General features: G+C 39.0%; 1 protein-coding gene across 1 annotated transcript in view; it reads right to left on the bottom strand.

Annotated features, from left to right (window-relative positions):
• The window catches only part of OBI1 (ORC ubiquitin ligase 1), a 46,129-nt gene that overhangs the window by 4,563 nt on the left and 22,097 nt on the right, over positions 1–19,469 (bottom strand). Inside the window, exon 5 of the mRNA XM_004276839.3 lies at positions 17,261–17,349. Within this exon, the coding sequence (XP_004276887.1) occupies positions 17,261–17,349 (89 nt within the window). The remainder of the gene's footprint in view (positions 1–17,260; positions 17,350–19,469) is intronic.

Genomic DNA, 19,469 nt, shown 5'->3' with positions numbered 1-19,469 from the left:
TGCGTCGGCAGGCGGACTCTCAACCACTGTGCCACCAGGGAAGCCCACAAGCCTCCTTGTTTTAAAGACAAAGTTTACTACTATGAGTATTTGGTTAAATGAATGATGGGAGTTTTTCCTTTTTCACCAAAGAAAAATGTTTTGTTTTGTAAATGTAGTATTTGACAGAGTGGTAGTTTCTGCAAGAGAATTTTAAAAGGTGGACAAAGATCTTTAAGTTCATTCAGCAAAAATATCTGTGAGTTCTTGGGACTTCCCTGGCTGTCCAGTGGTTAAGACTCCCCACTTCCAATGCAGGGGGTTCGGGTTCAGTCCCTGGTCAGGGAACTAAGACCCCACATACTGTGCAGTGTGGTCAAAAAGTAAAAAAAAAGTAAAAAATAAATATTTGTGGGTTCTTGACTGTAACTACTCTGGCAAAATCAAACAACCCACATATTTTTAAATGGAAAAACTATGTAGCATGTTTATTTAATGCAAACAGCAAAAGTGATAGCCTTAAATTTGCTTGCCAAGACAAAATTTGCTTTTTCTTAAGTGCAATTTTTATAATAAAACTATCCTCAGATGAAAAATAAAATCAAATGGTTTAAAAGCAAATAATGTTACTAGATAGTAAGTCAGCTGTTACCAAAGGATGTCCTTGGGAACTCAAAGGCCTACATAAGAAGTAGTGACAAATAAGGAATGTTTCCCCAAATATTAGCAGCTTCTTATTCTAGATTTTAGTCTGGAATTTCAGACATAATGTCATTTTATGATGCTATATTTGCCCCTAATATTTTATTATTATGTTTTTAAAAGAAGTTAGTTAACAAATGTTCTGAGCTGAAGTCAAAATGATAGCCTAAGTATGTTTTTTGTATTACTTCAGAGAGAAAGCTGAAGTGCCATGAAAACTAACAACAGAGGCCAGCAACTAAGCACATATGAGAGGGACAAGCAAGGAGTCACTGATGGAGCCGGCTGTTTTCTAAAAGGTCAATGCCCTCAATTCCCCTAAGTTCTATTTCAATACTCTGCAAGTCTATAACACTTCAAATATTCAGACCTTTTTACCATTCTAATAAGGGAACTGTGCTGGTGGGCAAACTAAAAGAAATATATAGTGAAACCCAATGAACTGATCAATTAATTTATCAGTCCATGTAGCTTATCTGTTTTCTGTCTCTCTCTTCACCATTAGAGTATAAGCTCCAGGAAAGCAGGAATTATGGCTAGCTCCCTAGAACAATTCACAGTACACAGTAGTTTCTCATCAAATATGTTTTGAATAGATGTTATTTTCTTACTTTAAGATACATCAATGCCTTACATCAAGACAAAGCCAACACCACAGGATAATCCAAAGGTCCTTGGGTCTCTTTCACACATAAGCATTATGAGTCACTATATTACTAAACTAAATGTTTCATACTTTTGACTGCTTATTTTCTTTTTTTCACTGACACCACAGAAAGCAACAGAGAATGACATACATACACAGCATAGTTCTTTTTATTGTACAGGCTTGCTGTTCTACACTCTACTCCATCCAAAAAAACTTTCCACTTTCACCTTAGCAAGAGAATGCAAACAGATGAGACTTCTGACATATTTTTAGCTTACCCTAGATACCAATATTAAATTTGGCAAGAGACAATTTACTTGATCATATAGAAATAACAATTAGAGATGCATACCTGATGCTATACTTCCATGGATGAAAACAATGAGGATAAGAGCTTATTTAACTTTGGGTATTAATACTCTCTTATTCACACTAATTCCAGATATTTCCAGACTACATAACATTAAGAAGGCAAGCCAGAGGGATTTCTAATATCATTTACCATACTTCCTTTTCCTGCGCAAATTTCAAAATGGAGTATTTTTATAAACATTCCATTAGAGACCAGAAGGCTTTGATTTTCAAAGCAGCAGTGATGGCCAAGGGCTTCATTATGTCAGAGAAAACATAAAGCAGTTTGGGGGCTGCATCTGATATCAGAAGTGTGTTTTGCTAAAATCTAAGGAGAAGCTTAAAGGATTCTTCATCTTGCAACGTTAACTGATGGACACATTCTGGCTGAGAGCTCCTCTGTTCAAAAAACTACATAAGTACAAGATTGGTCCTGTCCCTACTAGAAGTAAGAGAAATGAAAAGTCCTATTGGTTTGACCTCTGAGGTATTATAACTAAAGGGCATCTCTAATAATGAAAAGTTCCCAAGACCACATTTTCTCACAGCTCATCACACAGGAGGAACAGGACGTGTTTGAAGGGTGTCAGAAGAAAGCAAATGTGATAAAAGAATAAATGCCAGAACCAAGTGTCAAAAGAATTAACCTCTAGTGCTATGCAGCCATTAACTAGCTGTGAAACTTGAGTAATTTACTTTGCCCCTCTAGTTCTCAATGGCAGCCCCAATAAAAGGGATTAATGCAGCAAAGCCCAGTGGGTTGCTGAGACCACCAAACTTCAGAAACATCTTCTTGAGGAACAAGAGGGGTTCTGGGGAAGTGAGCCCCTCTGCCTTCCATGTACCTTTGATTTTATATGTTTTCCTTACTTACTACCTGAGGTAAGAGTGAAACAAAGTGAAAGCAATCTTTGGATATGGACCAGCTTTTGTGATCCAGCCTGATAGGTCTTCAATATCGAGGTCCTTGATGGTTTCGATATGCACAAATTTCAGTTACCACAGTTTAGTTAAATACCACCAGTCACTGAACAACATGGTTAAAATTTACCACATTATATTAACTGTGAGTAGCTGCATAAAGTAAAACTTCACTGCCAGCTTTTCAGTTCACAAAACACTATATAAACAACAGACCGTGCATCATGAACAGTGACCAATCAGGTCACTTCTCTCAAAGTCTGAAAGTGACTGTGCACCTGCTATTCACTTCATACACAGACAATACAACATATAGTTGTGCTGTCACATGACATTTACAAAAATGGATAATCAAAAGACAGCACTAGGCAACAAAGATGAGGTTTGGCAAAGAAATGGAAAAGTGATTAATGCCAGTAGTAAAGTTAGAATCAAATGTAAGTGTAGAGAAGAATAGCTGACTGTGGGAATGTTGAAACTGTCTCTATTTGAGAGACCCTAGGTAAGCCAGAGGAACTTGGGAAAGGCGAACTTGTTGACGTAAATGAAAGAAGTGGCTGTGATGAAAAGGATAAAGATGTCTAGAGGAAGTGACAGGCTGGCAAAAAACTTCACATTAAAGCAACATGGAGCTATTTCACAATACTGAAAGCACAAAAGGATTAAATGTAAAGCTGATGCAAACTGAGGAATAGTTGTTGAAGCGTTAGAAAAGTTGCTGCCTTCATATCATAAGCTATACGCTAAGAAGGCAAGCACTATTCAAATTATTCTCCGTAAGTTTTTTATAAAGAAATAAAACATTTCAATTCTCAATGTTTCTAATGTTTTAAATTGTACTATAAAAATATTAATGTACTAAATAAGTATCAGTTTTACTATTTTTTCATCTTCATATACATTTATAACTGACAGTAAGAGAGTTAATGTTTTGATAAAAATTATTAAATTTTATAGAACAATTTGATTTTTCTCACTGATTATTGAGATTGCTTTGCGTGGTTTTAGGTTGAATGGTCATTTTTATGATTCTATACAACCATGCAAAGTGAGGATTACCTGTACTAAAGTAATGCTTGGTATGTGAGAAAACCAAGTAAACTTGAGTGAGCCTCAACAATTATTTTTTAAAGAACTGTTACATTTATCTAAGAAAAGAATGACCCAGGCATACAGTAAATTTTATTGCAGAGTTGCGTGGCTATATAGCTGCAGTTGCATATCTTCTCATTCCCTGACTTATGGAGATACTAGGAAAGTATCTGCTTAAAACATGGAAGAGAGATAAAAGTTTTAGGGGAAAAGATTTTCTACTGTTCCTTTCCCCTTCCTAAGTATTTTCTCCTACAGCATAATATATGGGTTAAAGATTCCTTAAGTTTGCAAATGCCTCTTTTTGATTACACAGAACTTCAGTGAGTAGTCTGTGATATGAGCTCTTTAGGATCTGAGTTTGGGCGGGGCTGGGAAGGAAAGGGGGAGGTCCAGTGCTGTGCTCTGCTGTACGCATGTGTGTACAGGATGCGGAGGAGGCGTACTCCAGGGAAAGAACACAGGGAGGACCGGCACTGTCGGCAGCTCAAAACTGTACTTGGTGGTGGGGGCCTTTCTCTTACCTGCTCCCAATGAGCTGTCTGTGCATTACTCATATCTACCCTCATCCCTGTGTATGTATCAGGAGGATGGGGTAGAGCGTTCTGTCTTTAAACTACTAGAGAAGCTTTGGAAAGTGCCCTATACATTTTCATCCTCTGCTGAACCTGATGACTTGCCAATGTTTCTTCAAGAGAGTTTTCTCTGTTTAAAATGAAACACTTATGAAAATGTTACATTCCTAGAGAATTTGTTAATCATAAAAGTACTGTCTATGGCCAATCCCTGTCACAGTAGTTGAGTCCACAAAAATATATTAAACAACATGAGGCATACCAAAAGAGAACAGGAAAAACCTCTTCCCTCCTGAAGACTCAAGATAATGTTTCTATTCCCTGGCCCAACATCCGAATAAATAAATAAATAAAGGCAAGTGAACTCTGGGGATGGAAATTACCAAAATTAAATATAACAGACAAATCTTCCACAATGCTCTAAGTGACTACTAACGACAACGCTGGTGACAATAACAGCAGCAGCCACAATTCACTGAAAGTTTACTTGTGTCAAGGACATTGCTATATGCTTGATATATATTAACTTACCTAATTTAATTGTCATGTTAACTTTATGAAGCAAGATTTATTATTCTTATTTTAAAGATGAAAAATGAGATGCTTAAAAAGGTTGTCTCTTTTTCCAGGTTATGCAGAAAGGAAGCAGCAAGAAGCCAAGTCTGTCTGAGTCCAAACACCATGTATGAAGCCATATGAGATGCTTGAACATGAGATCCTTTCTTAAATAATGTCAGCACCTATTTATACTATGACATAGTATAAAATGCAAGCATGTCTACTGAGTGCCAAGTCTGTATATATATATGGTCAAGGGACTAGAATTGTTGTACTATTTATTAATACATACATTTGCTATTAGAAATATGGAGAGGAAATAACAAGATGTAGAAATACATTCAGATATGTATGCACAAAACCAATAAATATTTATCAAACACCTATTATGTTCTAGACATAAGTTCAAGGTATTTTCAAACTTCCAAAGATCATTTATTAAAATGGCCTTGCAGGAAACTACAGCACAGACAGATCAACCTGGCAAATGCCAACCCAAAAAGCATGACTATTTTAACCAGAGATATGAATACTAAATCTGAACCAGAACCATAAACTGGAAGCTCCATCTTTAATTGTGCTATGTGTAAAAAGCATATATTATCTCCTTGTCTACCTCATGCACAATCAGCAGACATCTTCAACTACATGGAAACAAAGCTACCAATGTGAAATGAGCAAAATTTTAAATGTATAATTTTAGGACCTAAACATCACATAGGTACTTACTTATCTAGGGTTCTAATAGGAATAAAAAACACAAGCTATGTTATATTTCATCTTATATTGTTATATTCATCACAAAACAGAAAGTGCTCCAATATTTGGAAGAATAAAAAAAAGCCACAATTTCCCCCTAAAGACAAAGGTCACATGGACAGTGGAACTAGACAAAGAATTAAGGCCCTTGCAGCCATTCCTTCTTCCTCCACCTCCCAAAAGTCCTGTTTAAAAATTAAGGTAGGGTTTCCCTGGTGGCGCAGTGGTTGAGAGTCCGCCTGCCGATGCAGGGGACACGGGTTCGTGCCCCGGTCCGGGAAGATCCCACATGCTGCGGAGCGGCTGGGCCTGTGAGCCATGGCCGCTAAGCCTGCGCGTCCGGAGCCTGTGCTCTGCAACGGGAGAGGCCACAACAGTGAGAGGCCCGCGTACCGCAAAATAAGTAAATAAATAAATAAGGTAGAGTCTGATTGGCAAGCTTTCAAACGGAGAACAGAGTTTAAAATAATAGCTCAGGAACTTCACTGGTGGCACACTGGTTAAGAATCCACCTGCCAATGAAGGGGACACGGGTTTGATTCCTGGTCTGGGAAGATCCTACATGCCACGGAGCAACTAAGCCCATTCACCACAACTACTGAGCCCACACGCCACAACTACTGAAGTCCGTGCACTCTAGGGCCCGCGTGCCACAACTACTGAGCCCGCATGCTGCAACCACTGAAGACTGCACGCCTAGAGCCCGTGCTCCACAACAAGAGAAGCTACAGCAATGAGAAGCCTGTGCACCGCAACGAAGAGTAGCTCCCTCTCACAACTAGAGAAAGCCCGCATGCAGCAACAAAGACTCAACGCAGCCAAAAAAAAGCTCGTATTATTAACACAATTTTAAAGAAAGGTTTATTGTGTGTGTTTATTTTATTGAACTAACCATGCATTTGTATTTAAAAATTGTGGTGAAAATTCTTGCTGCAATACCTAGAAATTCCTAATAGAAAACACCCAAGTGCTGGGCAGCATATGTAAATTAAAGAGGAACAGGTTCTTTTTTGTGGTAAGTCTCTAAAAAGGGCTAACCCACATCTATATTCACTGCCTGAAGATGGACTACTCTTTTTACTGTGGAATAAATTCCATTCTATTTGTTAAATATATCTCATTTCAATTCCATGCAGAAATGCCCTAATTTTCTGCCCTAAAAGATCAGCCTCAAAGTTGACATGACATAAATGGCAATCCTAATCTTTCATGGAAGGAGAGAACCTTGAGACATGCTATTTCATATCTTTTTACAGTTCTCAGAGGAATAAAGGATTTATACCTTTTCCCAAAATATACTAACCTTAACTACAACAATAAAATCTCAACAGTATAAAAGAATGCAACTGTTGTTGGGTGAAAAAAAGCATACTTAAAAATCTCTGAACTAATAGTACCTATACATTTTTCACTATAGTTAAATCAATCTCTCTCAGCATGAAGAACAACATGAAACAAAATAAAACAAAAAACTGTGATCCAGCCACTCTGTAATTATTGCTCAGATGATAGTTATTGAGGACTAATGCATGCTGAGAGGTGATGAGGAAGGAAAACAAAAGGAGTAGAAGACATTATCCTTGTTCTCACGCAGTTCATAATCTTCTGACAACCTTACCGCTTAGTCATTAGCATGCACTACAGGCTCCTAAAATATCTTATCAATATAATAAAGGCAAGTTGACAGAAAACTGCAGTAACTGTCCACCCCCAATTAGCTGAGTAGCCAGAGAAGGGCCCCTCAGGCAGCTGAGGGGCCTGAGCACACCCAGCTGTCACAGTCTGGCCCCAGGGTATCATCAGGCTCCCCTGACAGTCTACAAGTTCCCCTTCCGGGAAAACCAAAGGGCACAGCAGAATCAGTCAACGGATCAGGCTGGGGTCAAATACCAGGAATCATGGCATTTGTCAGAGCAGAATCGTGAGAAACAAAAAAGGCCAGAAAAGGTCAAGAAGAGAGAACAGCCAAGGCTAGCAAGAGCAGAGATGCTGCTGAGGAAGCTGAAAGCCAGGTGTAGTACTGGCACATCTTGAGACACAGTTTAGGAAGAGCAGACCTGTGAACCAGGAAGGGGCACAGCTCACTGTCAGCATGGAGACAGGTAAGGGCAGGAAAACCTGGTTCAAGTAAGGTGACTCAGACCAGAACATCGTCCTGGAGCCAGGCAAGCCCTGACACTACCTCCTCTTTTCCTCTTTCTATCTCTCAATCTCTAGTACAATTTAGGAAAACTTCACGAAATCCCTCTACTCTCCTCATTTGGAGAATGCCAGGAATCTCTGACTTTCTGCCCTCTTAAACCCTATATACCTTAAGCTTCAAGAAAGCTCAAGATCTTAATTCCCTGGTCAGTTCCCTCCAAGGAGCTGTATAAAGTATTAGAGTGTAAGGACTCCTTCCTTCTGCCATGTCCCAGAGAAAAAATACACACACACACAAACACTCACACTTTATACAGATACACACTGAGTTCATTAAAAACAAACAAACAAACAAAACATGTCTTGGGCATTCCCTGGCAGTCCAGTGGTTAGAACTCTGTGCTTCCATCACAGGGGACATGGGTTTGATCCCTGGTTGGGGAAATAAGATCCCGCAAGCCGTGTGGTGTGGCCAAAAAAATGTATTAGTTCCAAGGAGCTGGTAGATTAACTGAGCATGACAGTCAGAGCTGGTCAGTATACGATGTAATCCTTAAAACAGTATGATAAAAGAATCATCTTGGAAATCTCGGAGGGTCTCATAGATAAAACTGACAACTGGGCTCGATCTCAAAGGATGGGTAGGGATTAACCAGGCAGAATAAAAACAGAGAGGCTAATGGAGAGGACCAGGGAAGGCAAAGGAAAAGACATGAGCTAAGGTACATGTCATAACATGGCAAATCTCGGCCCAGGGAGAAATTCAGCATGGCCACAGCAGAGTATAAGAAGAAGAAGGTTGGAGAGGTGCTAAGAAGGCTAAGCTGAAATCATATTGGGAAAGCGGCTTCCGTACTATACTAAGAAATTTGGGCTTCAATTTGTGAGCAATGGGAAATCACCAAAGGTTATTAAGCAAGGCAGTGAGATGATCAAAGTTATATTTTAGAATTCAGGCAACAATAAAGCAGATGCTCCAGGGTTGAGAGAAGAAAAGAAGAGCAATCAGTCGGAAGGTTGTTAAAATCGGCTAAGCACGAAATCATGTGGATCTAAACTAGTGGGAACAAGAAGAAGATGCGTTACCGAGGCATTGAATAGGTAGGATAGAATATACTGAACAGTTAGGTGTGGGGTAAGGACAAGGGGTGGAGAAACATAGGAAGACTGGAGTTTTTTGTTTGTTTGTTTGTTTGCGGTACGCGGGCCTCTCACTGTTGTGGCCTCTCCCATTGCGGAGCACAGGCTCCGGACGCGCAGGCTCAGCGGCCATGGCTCACGGGCCCAGCCGCTCCGCGGCATGTGGGATCTTCCCAGACCGGGGCATGAACCCATGTCCCCTGCATCGGCAGGCGGACTCTCAACCACTGCGCCACCAGGGAAGCCCTGGAGTTTTTATCTTAGGCAACCGGACCAGTAGTAAAGCCATGAAGGAGCATAGGAACAAAGCAAGAGGATAAACAATCTTTTGTGTGGGATGGATAATGGATACAGTTATTTAGACACAAACCTCTACCAGTTCTTTGTGTTACATGCTGTGCCAAGGACATACACTTATTTCCTTTAATCCTCAAAGCAGTACATTATCCACATTTTATATAAAGAAAGCAATGGCCCCAACAGGTCAAGTAATTTATCGAATGTTATTTATCTACTTATTTAGTTATTCAGCAAGTATTTATCAGGTGCCTCTCAGGTGCTGGGGTTTTGCAAGTGAAGGATATAGACAGCAAGGCTGGACTCAAGTCATAGGCTGCTTTCAGTTTTCATGTCACCTCAGAAGAGTTATTTGAGAACAAGCCTTCTGCACTTCAAGTTAGTTGATTTGAAATATTTAAGAATTGCTAACGATGTATTTTGCAAACATTAATGTGAAGTACACTGAATTTAATGTTGAATACTTTCAAGCATTCACCTCATAAAGCCACTGTTAAACATCAAAGAAAGAGAAGGGTGGGAGGACGGAAGCAGCCCCTTGCTTCCGCACCTTCTACTTCCTTACTTTTATTTTTTAACATCTTTATTGGAGTATAATTGCTCTACAGTGGTGTGTTAGTTTCTGCTGTGTAACAAAGTGAATCAGCTGTACATATACATATATCCCCATATCCCTTCCCTCTTGCGTCTCCCTCCCACCCTCCTTATCCCACCCCTCTAGGTGGTCACATAGCACCGAGCTGACCTCCCTGTGCCATGCGGCTGCTTCCCACTAGCTATCTGTTTTATATTTGGTAGTGTATATATGTCCATGCCACTCTCTCACTTCGTCCCAGCTTACCCTTCCCTCTCCCTGTGTCCTCAAGTCCATTCTCTACGTCTGTGTCTTTATTCCTGTCCTGCCCCTAGGTTCTTCAGAACCATTTTTTTTATATTCCTATATATATATATGTGTGTTAGCATACTATATATATGTGTTAGCATACGGTATTTGTTTTTCTCTTTCTGACTTACTCATTCTGTATGACAGTCTCTAGGTCCATCCACCTCACTATAAATAACTCAATTTCCTTTCTTTTTATGGCTGAGTAATAATCCATTGTGTATATGTGCCACATATTCTTTTTTTTTTTTTTTTGCGGTATGCGGGCCTCTCACTGTTGTGGCCTCTTCCGTTGCAGAGCACAGGTTCCGGACGCGCAGGCTCAGCGGCCATGGCTCACGGGCCCAGCCGCTCCGCGGCATGTGGGATCTTCCCGGACTGGGGCATGAACCCGCGTCCCCTGCATCGGCAGGTGGACTCTCAACCACTGTGCCACCAGGGAAGCCCCACATATTCTTTATCCATTCATCTGTCAATGGACACTTAGGGTGCTTCCATGTACTGGCTATTGTAAGTAGAGCTGCAATGAACATTGTGGTACATGACTCTTTTTGAATTATGGTTTTCTTAGGGTATATGCCCAGTAGTGGGATTGCTGGGTCGTATGGTAGTTCTATTTGTAGTTTTTTAAGGAACCTCCATACTATTATCCATAGTGGCTGTATCAATTTACATGCCCACCAACAGTGCAAGAGGGTTCCCTTTTCTCCACACCCTCTCCAGCATTTATTGTTTGTAGATTGTTTGATGATGGCCATTCTGACTGGTGTGAGATGATATCTCATTGTAGTTTTGATTTGCATTTCTCTAATGATCAGTGATGCTGAGCATCCTTTCATGTGTTTGTTGGCAGTCTGTATATCTTCTTTGGAGAAACGTCTATTTAGGTCTTCTGCCCATTTTTGGATTGGATTGTTTGCTACATGAGCTGCCTGTATATTCTGGAGATTAATCCTTTGTCAGTTGCTTTATCAGCAAATATTTTCTCCCATTCTGAGGGTTGTCTTTTCGTCTTGCTTATGGTTTCCTTTGCTGTGCAAAAGCTTTTAAGTGTCATTAGGTCCCATTTGTTTATTTTTGTTTTTATTTCCATTTCCCTAGGAGGTGGGTCAAAAAGGATCTTGCTGTAATTTATGTCATAGAGCGTTCTGCCTATGTTTTCTTAACTGTAGTGATAAAATCATGGCATGGCAAAGCAATATAGCATGTGATTATGAGCACAGGCTCCAGAGCCAGACTCTCTAGAACTGAACTCTGTCTACTTACTAGCGCTGTGATTTGGGGGAAGATACTTAAACTTTCTGTATCTCAGTTTTTATCTTTTGTGAAATGTGCTCAGTAGGAGTACCTATCTTATAGGTTCCGGTGAGGTTTAAATGAGTTAAAACTTGAGATGTACTTATAACAGAGCCCATAGTTAATGCACAACCAATGTTACAGTATTACTGTCTTAGCCTTTATCACTGAAATTACCATGTTTGTTTAGTTGCTTGACCTCTTGTTCTGTGTTCTCCATTCTAAACTCCACAACAGTAAGGTCACAAGGACAACCTCAAAGGGCTGCTTTAGATGGAATGGTCAGGAAAAGCCTCTCTGACTCTGATGACAAAAGGAGACAGCCACATTACGATGCAGAAGCAAAACATTCTAAGCAGAGGGAAAAAGTCCAGCATGTTTTAGAAACAGAAGAAGACCAGTATGGCTAGAGCAGGATTAGCTGGGGGAATGAGAATGAGATGAAGTGGAATAAGCAAGCAAAGACTAGTTGGTGAAGAGTCTGGATTTTATTTTAGGAAAACACTGGATAGTTTCAGATAGGAGATTTAATAGTGTGATTTATACTTTATAAAAAGCAATTTTGAGCATGATGAAACTGAACTGGGTAGGGAAAAGAGAGACAGAGTGGAAGCAAGGAAATTTGAATCCAGGTACTGTTGTCTCCAGAACGAAGCATTTATTTAACTACTGTGCTTTGTGGTGAATTTAAGGTATAGGATCTTGAGTGAAAGTATAAAATAGATAGATGGAAACACTAATCTACAGTTTAGGAGAAAAGGCAAGGCCAAAGATTTAGATTTTGTTTTGTAATCTCAGACATACAAGTAGATGATTATTAAAGCCATGGGAGTTGATAAGACGGCTCAAGGAACACAAATACAGGAAGAAGGGAAGAACGTGCAGGTTATGACTTATGAAGTCTATTCTTTCCTCTTCAGAGCACTTTTTTCATGTACTAATAATAGGAAATACTGCTCACCATCTAGAGAGTACCTGGAGCCTTTATCTTCCCCCAGAAGGAGCTGAGGCATGGGTGAAGACTGGTCCATAATGATAAGCCTTGGGGCTGCTGGGCAGTAAAAATGATGCTTAACATTACCATAGTATCAAACCCACAGATCTCACTAAAGATACAATGACATTCCCAAACACATATTTATAGAAAGGAAAGCCATTAATCCAATTATAACCAGGTTTGATTTACATGACCTATGGAATTTTGTATATGGAGCTTTATACCCCACGCTTTAAGGTAAGTTAGAAGCTAAGGGCATGGACATCTGCTCTGCTAAAGCCTCATAATAGGCGGCAACATGGCACAGACTCTGCCTAGCGTGACTAGAACAAAAAAAAAGTCACAACTGAACAGAGATCTCAGAGAGAGGGCACAGGACTCTCAAATGCTTTACAAATCAATTCTTCATACCCCTTCGAGCGAAAAAATCACTAAGGAACTCCTCTCTCTATCATGGACAAATATATCACACTTCCTGGCACAGGTCAGGAATAGAGAAATGCAATTCTAAAGTCCTCCCTTCAGCTTCTTATTCTTGTTTCTTATCATGTGGAGGTGTGACACTTGGCATTCACCATTAAATAGGAAACTGAGAACAGGCCTTTCTGCTTAGAGCAGAATGTAGTGGAGTACTAGATGTAGTGGAATTGTGCTAACCCCAGCTGTTTAAGTGGGATGATGACGGTCACAATGGAGAGATGTGCAAATTACACAGAGGACCTCTGCTCTGCTGAGTTTGAGAAGGAAGCCACCGTATTTTCTTGGGCATGACTTGTGGCTACTCTGGAGACTAGGAACTAGAGCTGAAGGGACCTCTTAATACTCCTAACCGCTCGAGCTGTTTCCTCTTGCTCAGAATGCCTTCCTCTTCACTGAAATCTCCATCCTTCAAAGCTGGGCTCAAGTCCTGCCTCTTAGATAAAGACTCTCGTCACTCCAACCAACTGGCCATTCTCTGAACTCATACTGCTGTCTCTGCTATTTGACTTAGTAACTATTTAGTATTTAATTGTTTCATGTATTTTTTCTCATCTTCATTAGATTATGAACTTCCTGGAAGCAAGGACTATGTTTTGTTGGTTTTAATCGGAGAACAGGAAAAACTCCATATATTCATCACCCACATTCAAGAATTATCAAGATTTTGCCTCATTTCACACACATATATATATATATATCCCTTTTTTTGTTAAAATGTACTATAGTTCATATTTTAGTATGCATTTCTAAAAAAAAAAATGGACATTTTGTTAAGTAACCATAAGACCTAAACAAAATTAACAGTAATTCCTTGGTATCATCTAATATCTAGTTCATATTCAAATACATCCAATTGCCCCAAAAATGTCTTCTGACATTTGTTATTAATCAATATCCAAACAAAATCCATGTACTGCATTTGGTTATTATATCTCTTAGTCCTCTTTTACTGTAAATCAGGCTTCCCCTCCCATTTTGCCAATGATTTAATGAAGAAATCTGGTCATTTTTCCAATTGATTGTACCATATTCTGGATTTGTCTGTCTGTTTTCTCATAGTCTTGGGAGCTACGTTTTTATTCATTTACTCAACAAATATATACTAGGAGCAGAATATTAGCCAGAACACTATAAAATGCAGGGCTACAACCGTGAATAAAACTATAGTCCTCACTCAAACAGAAGAACATGAAACAAATAATTACACAAAACATTAATTATTAGTAATTGGGATATGTGCTAAAAAGGGAAAGTACAAGGTAGTAAGAGAAATTACAGCAAGGGAACCTAACCTACTTTAGGGGTCAGAAAGAGTATTTATTTTGTATAGTTCAAAGCACCTAGGATACTGTCAAGTAAATAAACTTTTAGTATTTCTGGGTTGGTTGGGAAAGTAAGTTTTCTTCGCATAACAGTCTTGTAAACTGAAGGACATTACCACCACCTCTTGAGTTCTGAATATTAAATCTGATTCTCTTAGGAGTCCATGTTAGAGAAAACTGAAAGGGCAAACAGACGGCTTTCTCCAGCTGAAACAAATTAGAAGACAAATTCAGGAAGTCTTTGGCTACATCAAGTCAAAGAAAAAGATCGCATTTTTCTGGACCACCAGTTTAGATATCGAGACAATGAATTTTTGACAAGGAATAGAATGGATATTATTGAAACCTAGAAGAGTACGATTAGTAGGATATCTGCCACACTGCTCAAAAGGGCTTTTAAGTTAAAGTTGAGAAAGGAAAAATATGCAGGTACACTTTAAGACTGGATATAATGGAGGGTAAAAGATAGACTAGAAAAGCAATAGCATAGGAGATAAATGATAATCCAGATTTCATTTTAAAGATTATAGCACTGTTTTTAAAAATTATAAAATTTATTACTTTTATACAATACTATCTACTTGAGACCAAGGTAAATGTCTAAGTCCCCCTTGTTGACACCAGATGTTAGTCTAGTTTTGGGGCAATAGCATGATATTTGCTTGAGTGTCCTAAAAAGAAATACCTTCTGCTATGGACTGAATTGTGTTCCCAACTTCCCCACCAAATTCATTTGTTGAAGCCCTAAACCCCAATGTGACTATATTCAGAGACAGGGTCTTCAGGAGGTAATTAAGGTTAAATGAGACCATAAAGATGAGGCCCTAATCCAACAGGACTGGCATCCTCATAAGAAGAGAGACCAGAGCGTGCACACTCCCTCTCTGACATGTGAAGACATAGTGAGAAGGCAGCTGTCTGCAAGCCTAAAAGAGAGCCCTTGCCAGAAACCGAAATTGCTGAACCTTGATCTGGGATTTCTAGCCTCCAGAACTGTAAGAAAATAAATACCCAATGTTTAAGCCACCCTGTCTATAGTATTTTGTTATGGCAGTCCAAACTAACAAATATAACTTCCTAATTTTTTTCCTCTCTAGTATCTAAATTTTAAAGCTCTCTCTTCTGCACGATTTGTAGAATATGTCTGCACAACCTGAAAGATACATCAGAAACTAAGGTCATGTGTATAAAAAGTATACCTTGACACCTAACCAAGTAGATAAGAGAAAAATAATTTGTCAAGGCACTTCCTAACCAAGGCAATGAAATGGAATAGATGGTTTTTATTTGCTTGCATTTACTTTTAAACTCTTGAAATTTCATATTCTTTTCAATACGAATAGGAGCTCTCTTCAGGTGAACCAGATCTGGGTATTTTCAGCTGTGGTCAGCTTCTCTCTGAATCCCACTAGAGTTTTGTGATGCAGAGTAAACTAAGGCTATAAATCAAAAGCCATGCTTTTAATACCTCAATGCATTGCAAATTGATCAGGAATAAGGGTCAGTTCAAATCGCTTTTTAAGCGAAACTGTTCCTTTCCCCTGAAGGGAAGGAATGGAAGTTAAAGATAGCAAATCCCAAAGTTATATGGGATTCAGAAGTGTGGTTGCTTATTAGAATAGACAGCAGTGAGGTTTCTTTAGATAAGATTCTTCAGTTGTTTATCAGGTAGGAGACATGGCTATTTAAAAACACACATCCTGGTGGCTAGTATTAAATCTGAAATCTGGTGGGCAACTTTTCAAGAAATAAAAGCTACAAACAAAATGGCTTTAGTTCCATTCAGCCTGCCGTGGGAAATGGCTAATGGACAAGCATTACTATGACTGGCAAGGCGAGCTGCCAATAAATGAGAAGAGCAGAGACTCAAACTGCCATATAATAATGGCAACACTTCTTAAGTTTATTTCACTAATTCATCAAAATACAACATTATCTGAAGTGAAAGAAAAAAGGGGAAGGAACTATTTAAAAGTAAAAGCTATGCTTCTTTGTCTATTGGTTAGTTATCTCTGCTTTGAGTAATTATGGTTTATTTGTACCATTTCTGGATACTACACTTGTTCTACTGAAGGCAATATTTTCTCCTTTTCAAATGACAAGCAGAGAACTACGTCTGGTAGGATAAATTTCCACTGTTTGTTTATGTCTGTCTTTGTCTTTTTCCATTAGGAAAAAATGAAGTCTAATGGTTGGATGGGAAAAGTGTGGAGTTCTGATATGCCACTCCTCAGAGGGATGGGGGCCATATTCTCTTTTCACTTGTCATTTTTTTCCCCAGAAAAATAACAACCTTAAGCACTGTCTCCCATCTTTTCTCAATCTTCAAGTCTTAACTCTCAATGGTTTCTTATCATTTTAAACTAACTGTTAAGTGTGTCAATAGTTCCAACTGCTTACCTTTTGGAATGGAGTGAAAACTATCCCATCATAAAAGAATAAATTCATTTAACTGTATAGTTCAAATCAGTCCAAAATTCAACAAATGATGCCTTAAAATTCTATTTCAGATAGGCTTTTTAGTATAATGGGTAGTGTAATAGTTTTCAATGTAATGTAACAGAACACAGATTCCGGGGCTAGACTACATTGGTTCAAATCCTATTTCCACCACTTACTAGCAGTGCAGATTTAGAAATATTAATTTGATTTCTATGCCTCCATTTCATCATCTGTAAATGGAGAATAATAATAGTTCTACATCACAGGTTGTTGTACCTGGCAAAGAGAAAGCGCTATATGAATTTTAACTATGATTATTTCAGAAAACATCTAAAGGGCATTATGTTACTCTCGCTACTCTTTGTTAGGACCACTAAACAGTTACATGTAAAACGAAGTGAAGGCTCACCTATCTTAGGTCACATAAAACAATCCTCTTGCTAATCAGATACAGAAAAAGGATCAGAGGGAAATCTTTTCTTCAACACTAGTCTTAACTATGACTAAGATTTTACCAGTAACATAAGTATACACTTGATGTTTAGAGGTAAGACATTCTATTTAAACTTACATGCTTCAATGAAAAGAGTCAAATGACAAACACAAACTATAACAGCAGCTTATTCTAAAACATTGACATAACCTGAAACATTGCTCTGTTAGCAAAATACATACTTCTGGGGTGATCTGTTATCAACTTCAGCTTTCAGTCGTAAATTCTCCCTCACCAGGCCACCATTTTCCAATTTCAATTTTTTATTTGCCTTAGAAAAAAAAAATGTTGAAAATAATTAAGCACAAGTTAAAACAAAAGTGCCTTGTAAAAATAATGACATGAGCCATCTGTATTCTTTAGAGCAACAATATCAGAAAACTGAATACTAGAACATGTCTTCAGAAGCTTAAAATCACCGTTGGGAATGACTTGTGAAACTGTGAACACAACCAAGCATTTTTAATCCGTATTCCCCAAGCACTCTGCAAATCCCCTATCCAGGGAAATAAACGGAACTATGTTAGTCAGCTTAGAGTCATTAAGGGACTAAACTAATGGCAAATATGTTTTTTTCTTTTCCTTTTTCACATAACTGAATACTCTAAGCATGATAACATTATACCACATGCAATTATTCACAAAACTAATGCTAAGAATCTTGAGCTATGAGATTGATTTTTGGTTGCTATTTAAAAATAGTTTTTAGTGATAACATAGCTTGCTTTCTTCAAAATGGCTTTCTCAAATGCTCTGGCTCACAAATTCTGGGACTCTCAGAATTGAATCAATGTTTTCTAATAAATTCTATGGATTCTCTTTTGATTTAAAAAAAAAATCCTGGGCTCCCCTGGTGGTGCAGTGGTTGAGAGTCCGCCTGCCGATGCAGGGGACACGGGTTCATGCCCCGGTTCGGGAAGATCCGACATGGCGTGGAGTGGCTAGGCCCATAAGCCATGGCCGCTGAGCCTGCGTGTCCGGCACCTGTGCTCCGCAACGGGAGAGGCCACAACAGTGAGAGGCCCGCGTACCGCCAAAAAAAAAAAAAAAAAAAATCCCAAGTATGATTTTCTTTTTTGAGTTCTATGATACCTAAAAACTGCATGACAAAACATTAATTGCTAGGAAATCTAGAAGCTCAATATTGATTCTTGACAGCCCAAAAAGTAGTGTGTCTATTGTAGTCTTCTTAAAAGCTACTTCATTTAAACCCCTAGTCATTGTGTTTTTCAATTCCAACAAAAAATAAGACTCCCTAGACTAGGAACCAATCTTACCAACCTGGCAAGAGGAATTCATTGTCTGACTAGAACATTAACATTCAAAGTGAAGGGGTCACAAGAACATTTGTCAACAAAGAGGTTTAAACCAACAAAACTTGAAAACAGATTTTAAAAATCTGACCAATAATTTCTAGAACTTCTGACTATATTATTTGCCCATCAACACACAAATACCCCAAGAGGATGACAAGAGAAGCAGGACAGAGGACACTCTTCTGGGCACCAAGCCTAACTCTCTCACTTAGACTCATCTAGGTTCCTTTTGAGCTCTGAGCACCTGCTTATCTTCGTGGGTGCAAACCAACCAAGACTGTGGAGGGTTAATTCTTTAAGTGACTGATAAATACCATTACTGCCCCTCTGAAGACACAGGAAAAGTAATTTACTTCCTCATACACACAAACAATGAATTAAGCCCTCATAAGAGGAGGCACTTAGTGAATGCTTTTTGGTGATGAATGACAGGCTTAAATTAGAACCTCATTTGATTTCTTTTCCCCATCCCCTCTGTCAAGGTCTCTCACCAGTCCTGTGGCTCTCTAAGATTCTCTTTATGGGCTGGCTAGTTCCTCAACTATCAGAGACAGTTTCAACTTCAGGAGAATCAGGTGGGTAAAGTTACAAAGGGGAGAGTTCTGCCTATTTGTTGCACCTAAAAGAGTAATGAAGACTTCAGCTAACTATTATATTTTGCATTCTCAACACTGGCTTCATAATTGTTCAAAACTCACTTAGCCCTGGAAACATTAGAAAAAAAGTCCAGGATTGGTTCAAGATGGTGGAGTAGAAGGACATGCTCTCACTCCCTTTTGCGAGAACACTGGAATCACAACTAACTGCTGAACAATCATTGACAGGAAGACACTTGAACTCACCAAAAAAGATACCCCACATCCAAAGACAAAGGAGAAGCCACAATGAGATGGTAGGAGGGACGCAATCACAGTAAAATCAAATCACATTTAATTGCTGGGTGGGTGACACACAAACTGGAGAACACTTATACCACAGAAGTCCATCCACTGGAGTGAAGCTTCTGAGCCTCACGTCAGGCTTCTGAACCTGGGGGTCCAGCAACGGGAAGAGGAATTCCTAGAGAATCAGACTT

This window comes from Orcinus orca, chromosome 18 (assembly GCF_937001465.1).
Source record: "Orcinus orca chromosome 18, mOrcOrc1.1, whole genome shotgun sequence".
Lineage (NCBI taxonomy): Eukaryota > Metazoa > Chordata > Mammalia > Artiodactyla > Delphinidae > Orcinus > Orcinus orca.
This window is presented reverse-complemented; position numbering and strand designations above follow the sequence as displayed.